We start from the raw sequence: 17,570 nt of genomic DNA, 5'->3' as shown, positions 1-17,570 counted from the left end.
TTAACTTTTGCTTTCAAGAGGGTTTCTGTTAGCAATGTCAAGTTAGTGATCTTATTGCATGGTGGAGTGGGCTAGGGGGGCTGAGTGGCTTACTCATTTTTCTACATTCCTAATCTCAGAGTAAGCCGATCGCCCATTTAAGACAGAGACGAGAAGGAATTTCTTCTTTCAGAAGGTAGTGAATCTGTGGAATTCTTTACCACAGAGCGCTGTAGAGATTGGGTAAGTATGTTGAAGGCTGACGTAGCCAGATTTTTAATCATTAAAGGAATCAAAGATAATGAGGATAAGGTGGGAAAGCAGAGTTGCGGATTGTATCAGTTCAGGCAGGGTGTGGGATTCTCCAAAAAAAACTAAGTGTCAAATTCACATAAAAACTGAAGTAAATCTCATTGATTTATTCAGTGGAGTTTTCAAAGTGCGTCACAGAGTGCCTTAACGTGAATCATGATGAAAATCAGGGGCAGGGCCTATTCCTGCTGAAGGGCTGACAGCATAGCACTGAGCAGGCCACTGCGTATGTGCTGATCTGTCAGCACCGTGATCGGCACTCGCACTGCCAGTCTTCCAATCACTGGTCAGAACAGCAAGCCTTATTGCTGCCACATGGATCCCACTCCACCCAACCCCGATCGCTGGCCAGCCCCAACTTGATCCCCATCACCCCACAGCCCCACCCACCCGCTGGCCTACTTCGATCACCTGCCCCCTCCACCACCGGCAATCTTGACCTCCCCTAAACCCCTCCCCTACAGTCCCAAACTACCCCCCGCCCAACTCCATCCTAGTAGGCCCAACATCCCATGACCCCCCCCCCCCCGCCCCCCCGACGGCCATCCCGAGATCACTGATCTCCCTCCCTCTGTCACCTAGCCCAGCTTCAGAGTGGCAGCGGGACCCTCATCCCCACCAATCACTCCCAGAGGCCCTACTTCCTCAGGGCCCATCCCTTGTCGTTGCCCAGCAGGAAGCCATGACCTCTTTGAATGAACTTGAAACACCAGCTCTTTTCTTTCTCCTTACAGATGCTGCCAGACCTGCTGAGATTTTCCAGCACTTTTTCTTTCAGTTTCAGATTCCAGCATCTGCAGCAATTTGTTTTTATTTAGGCTGAATAGACTAGTTCTGCTCCCATGCTTTATGGTCTTATGTGGATTCTCACACAGCCAGAGTAAGTGCAAAGTATTAAAAAACAAGAGTGAGCAGAGATACAGTAATATTTGGTTTGGTCAATCCATTTCCTTAAACTCAAAATCCATGACCCTGTGAATCCACCATTACCTGGTACGATTTGCAAGTCAACCACATGACTAATCATTAATAACTGTTATCATCTACATGTGACATTGTTAGTGATGATTATCGTTGTGCCTACAATTCCAATGAATGCCAATAGATGCTTTTGAAACTTCTTAACCTGTAGGATAATTTACAAGTTTCAAGAACATCGATTCACTAACACAAGAGTGAAGAAGCAGCCTGATGAACAAGGGGATAAGCCAATGTGGGATTGAGAAGTCTCACGGCATCATGATGGAGGTGACAGCAGAGAACATGCCCAAAGTCAGGTATCCATGAAGGTTCACCAAAGAATGACAGTAAATGAGCCCTCTCCTATGGCTGAATCTGTGTCTCTGTTTATTTCTTACTGATGAAAAGCTAAATCCTCCCATTTGACGTGCTTATTAATAAGACAAGGAATGAGAGACACATACAAAGCAGACAGGTAAGAATTCTCAATTTCTTAAAAGAAAATACACACACAAAATACTGCTTGTCTTGCACTAAACACCACTGATGATAGAGGTATTTATAGTTAACGTGTTTAGGTGAAATCCCTTTATCCAGTTTAGGTATTAATCCATTGCAAATGATTAACACTGCTTTAAGATAGCAAGTGCCAACATAAGTGAACACACTTAACCATTTTTCATCAATATTACAACACTGATTCCAGGACATTATACAGAACAAACAAACAAACAAACTCCCATAGCATTGCTCACAATAATTTGAGGAAAAGGCTCAAGACTAATGGCTCCAGTGTGACAGTAAGTCTAATATTTACAGGAACTGCCTGCTAGAACACTCAAAGCTCTCATTATGAACTAGATTATGCAAACTCCCTCTTAATAAATGGGGAGAGGTTACAGAGAAAGGGTTCCTTCATGGGAAGTGCCATAGCAATTTAAAAACCGCTCTACTCTAAAGACTATGAGGTGGTGACTGCTCTGAATTTTGCATTCATTTCTCTGCAGAACCCTTCCTGAGATGGGACATCCTGTCTAACAACTCGATGACTAACAAACCTCAGAATACATATTGGTTAGTGCAATGGACCAAAATAATCGCTTTAAAAGAAAACACTCTTCGAAGCAGAAAATCAGTAACTGTGCTAACATGTTAGCAGCAGCAACATATCCGTTCAGCTGCACTAAAGAAAAGGCCAGACTGCATTTGTGTTTCATTCATGAAAACAATGCTGTTACTGAAAAGTTGATATGGGCCCCATCTTGTTGGGCTTCACATTGGAAATTGGGCACATCATATTAGGGAGGCTGTGGCCTAATGGTATTATCACTGGACAAATAATCCAGAGACCCAGGGTGATGCTCTGGGGAGGTGGGTTCAAATCCCACCACAGCAGATGGTGAAAGCTAAATTCAATAAAAATATGGAATTAGAAGTCTAATGGCAATCACGAAAACCATTGTTGATTGTGGCAAAAACCCACCTGGCTCACTAATGTCCCTTTAGGGAAGGAAATCTGCCGTTCTTACCTGGTCTGGCCTGCATGTGATTCCAGACCCACGGCATTTGATTGACTCTTAACTGTCCTCTGAATTGGACGAGGAAGTCACTCAGTTCAAGGGGCAATTAGGGTTGGGCAACAAATGCTGGCCCAACCCAGTCACGCCCTGTTCCATGAATGAATAGAGTCCGTCCAGTGTAGAAGGAGGCCATTCAACCCATCAATTTTGCACTGACTGTCCAAAAGAGCATTTTACCCAGCACCCCCACCCCACCCTATCCCCATAACCCTATGCATTTACCCCGCTAATCTCTTTAACCTACATACCTTGGGACACTAAGGGGCAATTTAGCATGGCCAATCCACTTAACCAGCACATATTTGGACTGTGGGAGGAAATTGGAGCACCTGAGGGAAACCCGTGCAGATTCCACACAATCACCAAGGATGGAATTGAACTCGGGTCCCTGGCGCTGTGAGGCAAGCAGTGCTAGCCACTATACCACCACGTCAGACAGAAAGTGGAAAAACTGCTTGCATTGTTTGTGAAACTGCCCCTCCCACCCTCCAAAAAGTGAAAACTGAAACAAATTATCATCACTGCTGACTGCTCTAGAGTGGTCACTACTCAGAATACCTGACCGTGCCATCTCCAAGTTAGACCATAGAGAGCATCAAATTACGCAGCTATTCTGAAACTGAAGTCTGCAGGCTAACATTAACCCACCTTTGAAACCAACTACCCTGTGATCGAGCTCCTAAAAGAGATAAATGGCTATATTAAGGTTGACCAAAGAGATTCACCGAGAAGTGAAATTGCTTCCAACAAATCTCCATGCATAGATTTATTCTACTCCAAATCGAGGAGAATTCACAATCGCTCCCAACAATCCATTCAAATAGCATCCTTGCCAATCTGGTCGAGAATTTAAGTTGTCCAAATACAGGTAATGCATGCTTAGTACAGCAAAACTTCTGATTTTTTTAATGGACAAACGGGAATGAGGTAGAGGTAGTGAGTAAGAGTTGAGGAAATTGAAGAAGTTGTCGTTTTTAGGGGGCTTTTGAAAGGAGGAGCCTGAGCAAGGAAGTGCGATTTCAGAAGAAAATGGTATGGTTTAGGAACTTAGTGGCTGAAATCTGCCACTGATAGGAGATTGTAGGTGCACAGCCAAACAAAGGCAGACAAGCAGTGACTATAAGCAGCATCACGGGATTAGAAGATGTTCCAGGGGTGCATTAGAATGACATCTGTGAATAAAAAGTTGAAAAACCAATGCTTCAGAAGGAGTGAAGAGATAAATAATCAGGGTTTAACACAATATTCACTGCAGAATCTTGGATGAGTTGATGTTGGAATGGAGCCGAGCGGAGCTCTGAGAGAAATGAGGAGATAGTTGGAGTCGATGAAGTAATAAATGAAAATGGAATGGATGCAAGTTTAAGCAATTATATGAATAAGCCAAGAATGGAGCTAGGCAATGCTGTAGAAACAGCTAATTTTGGTAACACAGAAGATCTGAGGTTTGAACCACAGTTGAGGATCAAAACAGGAGAAAAGAAAGAAAAAGGAAGGAACGACACAGGCTTGCCTTTTTATTGTGCCTTTCACAACCTGAGATATTGTACTGTTTTAAAAGCAATGAAGTACTGTATGAGGCAAGATCACATTTGTAACATAGAAAACACTGCAGCCAATTTGAACGCAGCAAGCTCCCACAAACAAGAAATTTAATGAAAATGAGATAAATTTGTTTCAGTGGTGCTGGTGGAGATAAATATTGGCTGGGACACTACGAAACCAACCCCCCCCCCACTTCAAAGTGCTGTCAGATTATCTTATCCACCTACCCAAGAAGGCAGACTCAGTTTAACTTCTGATCTGAAAGGCAGCATCTCCAACAATGCTGAGGTATTTTTGGCCTGAACTTTGTGCTCAAGCATCCAGAGTGAGTCTTGAGCACATGACCTTATGACCCAGAGGAGTGAGCGTTATGACTGAGCCAAAGCTGACACGATGATACTTCCCAACGTAGGTCAAGTGGACAAAGGTTAAACTCATTTTGCTGATCTCAAAAGGCTGGCCCCAAAGGTCAAGTGGCTATGCATGAACACACTGCTCGAGTCAGTCCCTCTGTGCCACCAACCCAGTGGGAAACACTGACACTGATTTCACAGTTTTAGATCACTGGAACCCCTGATTCATTTACAATTCAACATAACCAGCCCAAGCCTCTTTTCTCCTTCATAGCAAACAGCTCATAATAACGTTACCTGGTAGGAGAGAGGATTTAAAGCCAGTTATGACAGAAGTACTTTTGGTACCAATGCTGAGTGTCCACCTAATATTTTCCACAGAACAAAGTAACAGACTGCAATTTAGTTTGTTGGGTCTGTGAAGGTATCAGATACCTATCTCTCTAAAAAATGGTGCAAAATCATCCCCCCCTAAAAGATGTAAAGTTTCAGTCCTGCAATTACTATCTGAATACCATCTGAGGAAGTCAATTTGTTAATAAGCAAATGCATTTTCTGTCGATAAAAGGTATCCTCAGTGGGACTCAATGGAAAGAAAACTTATTAATCCCTCTGGAGAAAATGTCATGGAGTCAAGCAATACCCAGTCACACCGCAGAGGTCGATGCATTTTAGAGGGCCCACTCGGGAGCCTCAGCACACTAAGTGCAATTCTAAAACCTAATTTGTAATACTCTTGCAGTTATTTTTCTGGCAACGGTTAATGTCCAGAACAGCCATCAGGGTAATTAAGCACCGTAAGAATGGCCATAAGCCAGAGATAAAACTTACAGTCAAAACTAAATCTTTCATCAACTCCTGACGTTACATGTGCCAGTCCCCTGAGCATTCCAGCTGTTAAGTCATTGTGGAGAGATCTGGTAAAATCTGAGGATTCACTGAAGGGGAAACTCAGCAGAAGATCCCTCAGCTAACCAATTTTTCTGAATGCATACATACAAATTATTAGAGGACCAACATCTCTTGCAGATATTCAATGAGAAGAGCTACTCTTGTGGAGCCTAAATTCACCTCAGAATAGCTCCTTAGTTCCATCACAGTGAAGCTCCAGCTGAAAATAATATGGACAGAGATTTTCTATTAAATTAAAACCCAATTCTGAAGGCTAATTAGCCTAGCTCACTGCACACATAGGCTCAGTCACTACTCTGCCACGAGTCTTCAGTTCAACTCAAAGCCAAGCAGGAGCTATTTGCTTTCACTGAAAGGTCACAAGTTTAAACAAAAAATTGGCAGTCGCTACTTCAGACCAAAACCTACAATAACAATTTTTTTTTAAATTTGGCAATCGCTGCCTACTGCCTGACGTTAGCCTGTGAAGAAAAAAATGTTCTGAATTCAAAACTTCCTTTCAAAGGGAGTGATCATGACAGCCAAAACGAGAAAGGATTTATTTTTATATTCTTTCATGTAACATGGGCGTTGCTGGCTTTTTTTTGACCATCCTTTTAATTTCCCTTGAGGTGGTGATGCTGAGCTCCCTACTTAAACCGTTAGAGTCCATTTGGTGTAAGTAAACCCACAGTGCTATCAAGGGGGGAGTTCCAGTACTCTGAACCAGCAACAGTAAAGGAACAGTGATATATTGCCAAGCTAGAATGGTGAGTGGCTTGGAGGGGAATTTGCAGGTGTATCCACGAGTCTGTTGCCCTTATCCTTCTAGATGTGAACATATGAATTAGGAGAAGGCTGCTTAGTGCCTCAAGTATGCTCCATCATTCTATAAGATCATGGCTGATCTGATTGTAACCTCAACCCCACATTCCTGCCATCCCCAATAACCTTTCACTCTCTTGTTAATCAAGAATATCTAACCCTGCCTTAAAAATAATGAAAGATTCTGCCTCCACTACCTCCCAAAAACTCACTACCCTTTGAGAAAAAAGTCTTCTCATCTCTGCCTTAAATGGATTATGCCTTATTTTTAACCAGTGATCAGTAGCTTCAGATTCTCCCATATGAGGAAATATCCTCTCAATAACCATCCTGCAAAAACTCCTCAGGATCCTATATGTTTCAAATAAGTCACTTCTTACTCTTCTAAACTCCAGTGGATACAAGCCTAGCCTGTTCAACTTTTCCTCATAAGGCAACCCGCTCATTCCAGGTATAGTAAACCATCTCTGAACTGCTTCCAAAGTATTTATATCCTTCCTTAAATGAGAACAAGTACACCAATACTCCAGATATGGTCTCACCAGTGCCTTTTTAAACTGAAGCATAGCCTCCCTATTTTGTATTCAATTTCCTTTGCAATAAACAGTTACATTTCATTAGCTTTCCTAATTACTTGCTGTACATGCACACTAGTCTTTTGAGATTCATGCACTAGGACACCCAGATCCCTCTGCATCTCAGAACTCACCAATTAGATAAAAGCCTTTTATATTCTTCATGCCAAAATGGACAACTTCACATTTACCCATGTTATACTCCATTTGTCAGATTTTTGCCCACTCACTTAAACTATGTGCTTTTTTGAGTCTCATTTTGGCCTCTTCACAACTTAGTTTTTTACCTATTACTGTGTCATCGACAATTTTAGCAACCATACGATCGGTCCTTTCATCAATTAATTTATATAAATTGTAAAATGCTGAGACCCAGCACTAACAATGCAATAACAGTGATGGCATCTGCCAATTAGTAAATGGACCCATTTATTCCTCTTCTCTATTTCCTGTTAGCCAGCCAATCTTCCATGTGGAGATGTTACGGCCTGTATCATGAGCTTTTAGTTTATGCAATAACCTTTGATGTAGCACTTTATCAAATGCCTTCTGGAAATCAAAGTACAGCACATCCACTAGTTCCCCTTCATCCACAGCACATGTAACTTCTTCAAATAACTCCAATAAATTGGTTAAACATGGGGCAAGATTTTCTGGCCTCCCCTCAGTGTTTTTCACAATTGCAGGAGACAATGTGCCCTTTGCTGACGGCGGGATCCTCTGGTCTCATCATTGTTAATAGAGTTCTCATTGAAGCCAAACCACACCTCTGAGAATTCTGCCAACGTGAACAGCCGGAGAATTCCAGCCATGATTTCTCTTTCACAAAACCAAGTTGACTCTGCCTGATTACCTTGAATTTATTTAAAGTTTACAAGTACATAGAACATAGAACATAGAACATTACAGCGCAGAACAGGCCCTTCGGCCCACGATGTTGCGCCGACCAGCTTTTAAAAAAAAACAACACTAACCCACTAATCTAAACCAATCCCATATCATCCATAAACCTATCCACAGATCTCTTAAACGTCCCCAAACTAGGCGCATTTACAACTGCAGCTGGCAGGGCATTCCAGTCCCTCACCACCCTCTGGGTAAAGAACCTACCCCTGACATCAGTCCTATAACTACCCCCCCTTAATTTAAAGCCGTGCCCCCTCGTGCTAGCTTTCTCCATCCTAGGAAAAAGGCTATCACTATCCACCCTGTCTAAACCTCTAATCATCTTATATGTTTCAATAAGGTCCCCTCTTAGCCGCCTTCTTTCCAGCGAAAACAACCCCAAATCTCTCAGTCTCTCCTCATAGGATCTCCCCTCCATACCAGGCAACATCCTGGTAAACCTCCTCTGCACCCTCTCCAAAGCCTCTACATCCTTCCTATAATGTGGGGACCAGAACTGCACACAATACTCCAAGTGCGGCCGCACCAGAGTTGTGTACAGTTGCATCATGACGCTGCGACTCCTAAATTCAATCCCCCTACCAATAAACGCCAAGACACCGTATGCCTTCTTAACAACTTTAACTACTTGATTCCCAACTTTCAGGGATCTATGTACACATACACCTAGATCCCTCTGCTCCTCCACACTATTCAAAGTCCTCCCGTTAGCCCTATACTCAACACATCTGTTATTCCTACCGAAATGAATTACCTCACACTTCTCCACATTAAACTCCATCCGCCACCTCGCGGCCCAGCTCTGCAACCTTTCTAAGTCACCCTGCAAACTATGACACCCTTCCTCACAATCTACCACACCTCCGACTTTGGTGTCATCAGCAAACTTACTAATCCACCCAACTATACCCTCATCCAGATCATTAATAAAAATTACAAACAGCAGTGGCCCCAAAACAGATCCCTGAGGCACACCACTCGTAACCGAACTCCATGATGAATATTTACCATCAACCACCACCCTCTGTCTCCTATCTGCTAGCCAATTCCTGATCCAATTACCTAGATCACCCCCAATCCCATACATCTGCATTTTCTGCAGAAGCCTACCATGGTGAACCTTATCAAACGCCTTACTAAAATCCATATACACCACGTCAACTGCCTTACCCCTATCCACCTCTTTGGTCACTTTCTCAAAGAACTCGGTAAGGTTAGTAAGGCACGACCTACCCGCTACAAAACCATGCTGACTGTCTCTAATCAATTCATTACTCTCCAAATAACTATAAATCCTGTCTCTAATAATCCTTTCCAAAACCTTACCCACCACAGAAGTAAGACTCACCGGTCTATAATTCCCAGGGAAGTCTCTGCTCCCCTTCTTAAACAATGGGACAACATTTGCTGTCCTCCAATCTTCCGGTACTATACCAGAGACCAACGACGACCTGAAGATCAGATCCAGAGGCTCCGCAATCACCTCTCTTGCCTCCCAGAGAATCCTAGGGTAAATCCCATCCGGACCAGGGGACTTATCTATTTTCAAACCCTCTAGAATATCCAGCACATCCCCCGTATCAATTGCAATACTATCTAATTTACACCCCTGCACCCCAGTGTCCTCCTCAGCTACATTCATGTCCCCTTGCGTGAACAAGTTTACAAGTAGGCTTACATTAATACACAATGAAGTTACTGTGAAAATCCCCTAGTCGCCACACTCGGGCACCTGTTCGGGTACACTGAGGGAGAATTTAGCATGGCCAATGCACCTAACCTGCACATCTTTGGACTGTGGGAGGACACCGGAGCGCCTGGAGGAAACCCATGCAAACACAGGGAGAATGTGCAAACTCCACACAGGCAGTGACCCAAGCTGGGAAGTGAACCTGGGTCCCTGGTGCTGTGAGGCAGCAGTGCTAATCACTGTGCCACCATGCCGCCCCTAAGTGTCCTGCTGTAACATCTTGAATAATAACTTTCAACTTGATCAAAGAAACCCTACAGTGCAGAAGGAGGCCATTTGGCCCATCGAATGTGCACTGACCACAATCTCACCCAGGTCCTATTTCTGTAACCCCACATATTTACCCTGCTAATCCACCTGACACCACAGCCAATTTGGCATAGCCAATCCACCTAACCCACACATCTTCGGTCTATGGGAGGAAACCGGAACACCCAGAGAAAACCTATGCAGACATGGGGAGAACGTGCAAACTCCACACAGATGGTGACCTGAGCCAGGAATCGAACACAAGTCCCCGGTGCTGTGAGGCAGCAGTGTTAACCATGGCCACTGTGACGCCCCATTTTTCACATGACAGATGTTAGGCTATAGTTTTCTGCTTTCTGGCTTGCTTCCTTTTTGAACAAAGTATATCCACTATTTTCCAATCTAATGTAACCTTTCTAGAATCAAGGGAATTTTGAAAAATTCATATCAACTATCTCACTAACCATTTCTTGTTGTCCCCTAGAATGAAGTCCATCAGAACCAGGGGATTTGTCAGCCTGCAGCTCCAACAATTTACTCAGTACCACTTCCCTGGTGATTATAATTATCCTGACATCCTCCTTCTCATCCATTTCCTGACTTACAGCTCAATGTAGAGGCTGTGAGTTTGAAAGGTGCTGCCACAGGACCCTTAGTGAGTTTCTGCAGTGCATGTTGTAGATGGTACACACTGCTTCCACTATCCATCAGTGTTGAAAGTGGTGGATGGGGTGCCAAATGTGCTGCTTTGACCTCGATGATGTTGAACTTCTTGAGAGTTGTGGGAGCTGAAGTCATCCGGGAAAGTGGAGAATATTCCATCACACTTTTCACTGTGTCTTGCAGATGGTGCAGCAGGCTTTGGCAAGTCAGGAGGCGAGTTCATTGTTGCAAAGTTCCCCACCTCTGTTCTTGCTTCTGGTTAATCCTGTTAAGATATAGCTCTTGGCGCTAAAGCGATCAAGGGAAATGGGAGGGAAGGCAGGATCATCCATCATCCTAATGAATGGCGGGGCAAGCTCCCTGGCTTCTACTTTCTATGTTCAAGAGTCGCAAATGATACTGAACATTGTGCAATTATCAGCGATCGTCCCCATTTTTGATCTTATGGTGGAAGGAAGATTATTGATGAAGGGGCTGAAGGTGGTTGGGTCAAGGACACTATCCTGAGGAACTCCTGAAGCGATGTCCAGGAACTGAAATGCTTGACCTCGAACAAACACAACCATCTTTGTGCCAGGTGCCAAGTATAACTCCAACCAGTGAAGAGTTTTTTTCCCCCCAATTCTTACTGACTCCAGCATTGCCAGGGCTTATTGGTGCCACACTTGAACAAGTGCGGTCTTGATGTCAAGGGCAGTCACTTGGACCTCACCTCTTGAGTCCAGTTCTTCTGCCCATGTTTGGAACAAGGCTGTAACAAAGTCAGCAACTGAGTAGCCCTGGTAGAATCCAAACTGAGTGTCAGTAAACAGTTTGCTTCTGAGTAAATGCTGCTTGAGAGCACTGTCGATCACACCTTCTAATCAGTTTGCTGCTGTTCTAATGGTGTATGTTCTAATGGTATGTGTCTTTCACTGTGTTATGGTATTTAGTGACTTACTGCTCAATACTACTATTTAGAATATTGTGAAGACATTTGGAGTATTTTGTATGTTTCTAGTTTCCATATTATGGAAAAGGATCGAAGACCACTGGAATAGGTACATATACATTTGTCATGGATAATACCAAAACTGAAAGGTTATAATTATAAAGGAAGACTGAAGGGGCTAGAGCCCTTTTCTCTAGAAAAGAGAAAGCTAAGGAATGTTTTAATACATTTCTTTACAATTATGACAGATTTGATAAGGTAGACACAGAAAAGATGTTTCCACTTCTGGGAAGACTAGAACTAGGGGGCATAAATGTAAGGTAGTCACTCGGAAATTCAAATTCAGGAGAAACTTATCAAGAAAGTGGTGATACCACAGGAAGCAATTGAAGCAATAATATTAATGCATTTAAGGGGATAAGCACATGAAAGAGAAAGGCCAAGGAATATTTCGGATTAGAGGAAATAGAGTAGAAGGATATACAGGGAGGTTTCTGAGCATGTCAGGATTTGCAGCAGACTGGGAGGCGGGGAGGGTGGAGGAGCGGGGAGGGTGGAGGAGCAGGGAGGGTGGAGGAGGGTGGAGGAGCGGGGAGGGCAGGGAGGATGGGGGGGAGGTCGGAGGCTAGGGCACTGGTCAGAAGGTAATGGGGGGAATCTGGACCTTGGGAGTGTGAAAGCATTTACAGAGTGGGGAGAGTGCTGGTTCCCACGAGTGTGTCAGGATTTACAGAGTAGCGGGGGGCAGGGGAGGCAGGGGAGGGTTGCTACTGCCTGGGAGTGTGTCAGGATTTACAGAGTGGGGAGAGTGCTGGTTCCCAGGAGTGTGTCAGGATTTACAGAGTGGGGGAGATGCCTGTTCTCTGGTAGCATGTCAGGATTTCCAAATTGGGGTTTTGGATTGGGGGGAGGAATTTGTCTCTGAGGGTATGTCAGGATTTACTGAGTGAGTGGGATTATTTGGTTTCTAGGAGCGTGTTAGGGGCTTGGAGTCGGGGGAGGAATTTGTCCCGTGGGTATGACAGGATTTACTGAGTGGGGGTGGGGAGGGGGATGGTCCTCAGTCTATACATGCTTGGCATCCTAAATTATGTGTCAATCCAGGATATTTTCCTATTCACAAAGCTCCAGAACACAAATTTAAATCACCGATACCTAACCTCAATAAGAAGTCTTACTATCTTGAATGTAGTCACTTTAATTTACTGTAATGTATATACCAGATGCCAGACATTAAGCACTCTCCTTAGTCTATTCTGAAATACTTTCCCTGAAAATAATCATATCTCTATACTGTTTGGAGGACATGTTTGGGAGTTTACCAGTTTCAAGGTTCATTAGTTCAATATATGGCACAGGTTAAAAAACACTCAATGTGTCACCGCTGTCTCAGCCCCGAATCTCATTTCTGGAACTTCAAGATAAAATCCTCCTGGCATTGTACTGATGCCAATGCCTCATATATTGACTGCTCCTCAGTGAGCTGAGGGACCAAGATAACAGCGAGAACTGAGAATTACTTCCCTGCCTCCGATATAGAGTCTGCTCTGGAGAACTGGTTCCATTTCAATCTACCAGTACCAGGTGAGCCATCTCAAAATCAGTTCAAGCCCACAGTGTACTCAATTTTAGACAACTAACCCCAGCACAGCCTGTACTTTTCAAATGTGACAACCAAAAGTGATGAATGGAATTCATTTGCAATATTCACTATTCTGTCTGGTTTTTAATCATTTCAAGGTGTACTTTCGAATGAAGTTAGAAATGGACCTTTCTCCAATTGAGGATGTCCCAAACAATTTAATAGTGGATAAAGAGGTAACCAACTCCTCTCCAGAAGCAGTGTCTCCTCCTGAATCCGCACATATATACTTACTGCACCTTTAACTTACTTTCTAACAATGTCTTTTTCCTTATATCCCCTAGCTATAAGCGTAGGATCAGTTTCCATATCCACGCTGACAATATCTCTTTGTGTTGCTCCAAGTCATGAATGAACCAGAAACACATTGCATCTAGAGGCAGGACAGCAACACTCCTCATTTTCTGTTCCTGCCAAGAGCTTCATCCATCTCCAGAAACACCCTCTCTATCTCCCGGTACAGGAAGGTGGGTGGCACGGTGGTTGCCTCACAGTGCCAGGGACCCGAGTTTGATTCCCAGCTTGGGTCACTGTCTGTGTGGAGTTTACACATTTTCCCCATATCTGTGTGGGTTTCCTCAGCTGCTCTCAGTCCAAAAATGTGCGGGTTAGGTTGATTGGCCATGCTAAATTGCCACTTGATGTCAGGGTGAGTAGCTGGGTAAATACATGGGATTAGGGGATAGGGGCTGAGAGGAATTGTGGTCGGTGCAGACTTGATGGACTGAACTGCCTCTTTCTGCACTGTAGGGATTCTGTGATTCTATGATCTCTCCTGCTCGCCTGACTGCTTGCTCTGCTGATACCAGCCAGTTAAAATTCCCACTGTCTCACTTGACCTAGAGTTAACCTTCATACTCTATATCTTCAACACCATTTAAACTACTTCCAAAAGATCTTCCTGCACTCATTTCATTCCTGTCATTACCAAACCCTAAGTCACACTGTCATCACCTCTGGAGCTGAAATCTGCCACATACCCACACTGGCCTCACAGTCCCTCCCTTCACCATCCTGACTCACTGCTTGCATCTGAGTCAGGAGGTTTGCCCATTTAAACTCCAATCCAGAGACCAGATTCTACCCTGACAGCCAAGTGACAGGGTGCTGCACTGCTGAAGGTGGTGCCATCTTTTGGATGACATGTTAAACTGTCTGACCTCAGGCGGAGGTAACATATCCCATGGCACAACTTCAAAGCGGAGCTGCCAAGTTCTTTTCGCTTCTTGGCTAATAGATATCCCTCAACAAAAAACCAAAAGAGATTACCTGTTCATTACAATCTGTGAAATCTTGCTGTGCACAATGTGCCTGTCTCAATTTTCCACATTAAGAAGTCTCACAATACCAGGTTAAAGTCCAACAAGGTTTATATGGTAGCATGAGCTTTTAGGGCAGGGCTCCTTCATCAGGTGAGTGGCGATCACCTGATGAAGGGACAGCACTCCGAAAGCTAGTGGCTTGTGCTGCCAAATAAACTTGTTGGACTTTAACCTGGTGTTGTGAGACTCCGTACAGTGTTTACCCCAGCCCGATGCTGGCATCTCCACATCAATTTTCTACAACAGTGTTTACACTTCAGAGGTGTGTCATTGGCTGCAAAGCACTTTGAGATACTCAAAATAGCTGAAGGCATGACCACCAACGAAGCAGCAATAGATTCAGGGAAAAACAACAGGCCTGAATTGGAGGAGGGCAGATATTTCCGAGGGTCGGTGGCGCAGGAAGGGATTATGGAGATAGGGCGAAGGTCATGCAGGAACCTGAAAACAAGATTAATGATCTTCAAATTTGAATGTTGTTTAATCAGGAGCCAGTTTCAGTCACTAAGCATAGAAATGAGGGGGAGATGGGAACTGCAGATGGGGACTTCATATGAGTAAGGGCACAAGCAGCAGAGTTTTGGATGATCTTGAGTTTAGAGAGGGTAGAATGTGAAAGGCCAGCCAGAAGTGTGTAGGAAGAGCCAAATCTGGACTTAAGAAAGATATGAGAGTTTTGGGGGAATGAGCATGAGCAATGTTATAGGGGTGAAAATAAGCATTTCCAGTGACAATGTGGATATGTGTTCAGAAGTTCATCTATAAGTCACACATGACACTGAGGTTGCAAACTGTCTGATTCAGCCAGTTTCCAGGGTGAGAGATGGGTAGTTAGGAAATGGAGTTTTTAAGCACTGCATCATTAGACTCATTTTTAAACCACTTACTAAGAAACTATTTTCAACTGGATCAAACTTTCAAAGATCTGGAGCAATTTTATTGGTCAACTAGGAAAGGCGTTCTTGTAAGTGGTTTACCAGCTGTGTAAGGTGAAAATTACACCACTGCACTGTTTCAGCAAAACACAGAACTGCTGGGACTCGTCCGAGCAGAGGGCAGAGTTGCCCTCCTGGTACACATTCCATTGGCAGTAGTGTATCTCATTAGCTTAATGCAGCGTTGATTTATAACCATGCTCTCTTCATCACATCTATCCTTCATATTAAGAAGGGTCACAACACAATTATGGAAAACCCTTCTAAGTGAAACTGAAATGAAACAAGTGATCTATTTCTATTACAAAAAGCAACAATTCTTAAGATGATTTATAGCTTTAAAGCTAGATTTTTTTTAAAAATTGGCCAATTTCCTTGGGTCTGATGAAATATGAGTGAAGGAATAGCACTCCACGCTACACACAGCTCCCATTGCTGACAGTCAGCTGGATGTGCACACATTCCTTTCACATGGAAAAGCATTTGATTTTTAGTGCATACAAAAAACATTTCAAAAACTCTATCTGGGCTGTTACAGCAAGTAGAAATAAAAGTGCTGCAGTAAATCCCTTCGGTCCCATCCACAGAGATACTGAGAGGGTGACAGATAGACACACTCACAGCACAGGAAGGGTGGCAGATAGACACATGCATAGCACAGAGAGGGTGACAGGTAGAGATACAGACACAGGCGTAGAAAGGGTGACAGATAGACACACACAGCTGGGGAGACAGAGGGAAAATGATTCTGAGAAAGACAAAGAGTCGGCAAGAGATACACAAAGACAGCCACAGACACACAGAGATAGACAGAGGGAATCATTGAGACAAAGACATGAGAGAAAGGTACACACAGAGACAGAGAGACAGAAAGACACAGAGAGAGACGCACAGGCACAGAAAGAGATAAGGACAGGGAGACAGAGAAACAACCAGAGAGCCCCTCAGCCCTGATGGATAGTCCCAGCCCGATGGATGGCAGCTATACTGTGGGACACTCACCGCCAGCAGTGAGTTGCGAACCGCCTCGGAGGCGCTCTGCCGGAGCTCGGCGGCTGTGCCCGGTTTACTGAGCCGCTTGGTGAACCTCCGAACCTCGGCCATCGAGCGGAGATAATCCCGGGGAGACAGAGAGAAGCACTGAGAGAGCGCGAACTCACAGATCCGGAATAGAGACAGGGAGCTCCACCCTCATCTCCGCCCAGAAACAAACACTCCCAGAGAGACAGCCAGAGAAATAGAGATCCACACAGAGAGAACCAGACAGAGGGGGGGAGAGAGATGTGGGGGGAGAGGTACGGGGGGGAGAGGTACGGGGGGGGGTATGGGGGGGAGAGGTACGGGGTGGGGGGGGGGTACGGGGTGGGGGGGTGGAGAGAGAGGTACGGGGGAGTGTGAGGGGGAGAGGTATGGGGTGGGGTGGGGAGGGAGGGGGGAGAGACGTATGTGAGGGTGGGGTAGGGTGGGGGGTGAGAGGTATGGGGGGTGGGGAGGGAGGGGCGGAGAGAGGGGCGGGGGGAGAGGTACAGAGGGGTGGGGGGAGAGGTACGGGGTGGGGTGGGGAGGGAGGAGAGAGGTATGGGGGGTGGGTTGGGGAGGGAGGGGGGAGAGAGGTATGGGGGGTGGGGTGGGGAGGGAGGGGGAGAGAGGTATGGGGGGTGGGGTGGGGAGGGAGGGGGGAGAGAGGCGTGGGAGGTGGGGTGGGAGTGGGGAGAGAGGTGTGGGGTGGGGGGGGATGAGGTACGGGGTGGGGAGAGGAGGGGTGTAGAGGGGTACAGGGTGGGGTGGGGGAGGATAGAGGTATGGGGGGTGGGGTGGGGAGGGAGGGGGGAGAGGGGTATGGGGTGTGGGCTGGGGAGGGAGGGGGAGAGAGGTGTGGGGTTGGGGGGGAGAGGTACAGGGTGGGGGGAGAGAGGTACAGGGTGGGGGTAGAGGTATGGGGTGGGGAGAGGAGGGGGGTAGAGAGGTACGGGGTGGGGTGGGGAGGGGGGTAGAGAGGTACGGGGTGGGGTGGGGAGGGGGGTAGAGAGGTACGGGGTGGGGTGGGGAGGGGGGTAGAGAGGTACGGGGTGTGGTGGGGAGGGGGGTAGAGAGGTACGGGGTGGGGTGGGGAGGGGGGTAGAGAGGTACGGGGTGGGGTGGGGAGGGGGGT

The 17,570-nt window shown here is 45.5% G+C and overlaps 1 protein-coding gene across 2 annotated transcripts in view; it reads right to left on the bottom strand.

Moving 5' to 3' along the window:
• LOC145342110 (dedicator of cytokinesis protein 11-like) overlaps positions 1-16,566 on the bottom strand; it is a 269,092-nt gene extending 252,526 nt beyond the window's left edge. For both annotated transcript variants that reach the window (XM_080187331.1, XM_080187332.1), the window contains exon 1: positions 16,421-16,566. In XM_080187331.1, the coding sequence (XP_080043457.1) occupies positions 16,421-16,522 (102 nt within the window). In that variant the 5' untranslated portion in view covers positions 16,523-16,566. The remainder of the gene's footprint in view (positions 1-16,420) is intronic.
• Between the last annotated feature and the right edge of the window lie 1,004 nt (positions 16,567-17,570).

This window comes from Carcharhinus amblyrhynchos, chromosome 4, assembly GCF_965287045.1.
Source record: "Carcharhinus amblyrhynchos chromosome 4, sCarAmb.v2.hapA, whole genome shotgun sequence".
NCBI classification, from domain to species: Eukaryota; Metazoa; Chordata; class Chondrichthyes; order Carcharhiniformes; family Carcharhinidae; genus Carcharhinus; species Carcharhinus amblyrhynchos.
The sequence above is the reverse complement of the archived record's forward strand: the minus strand, read 5'-3'. Positions and strand labels throughout refer to the sequence as shown.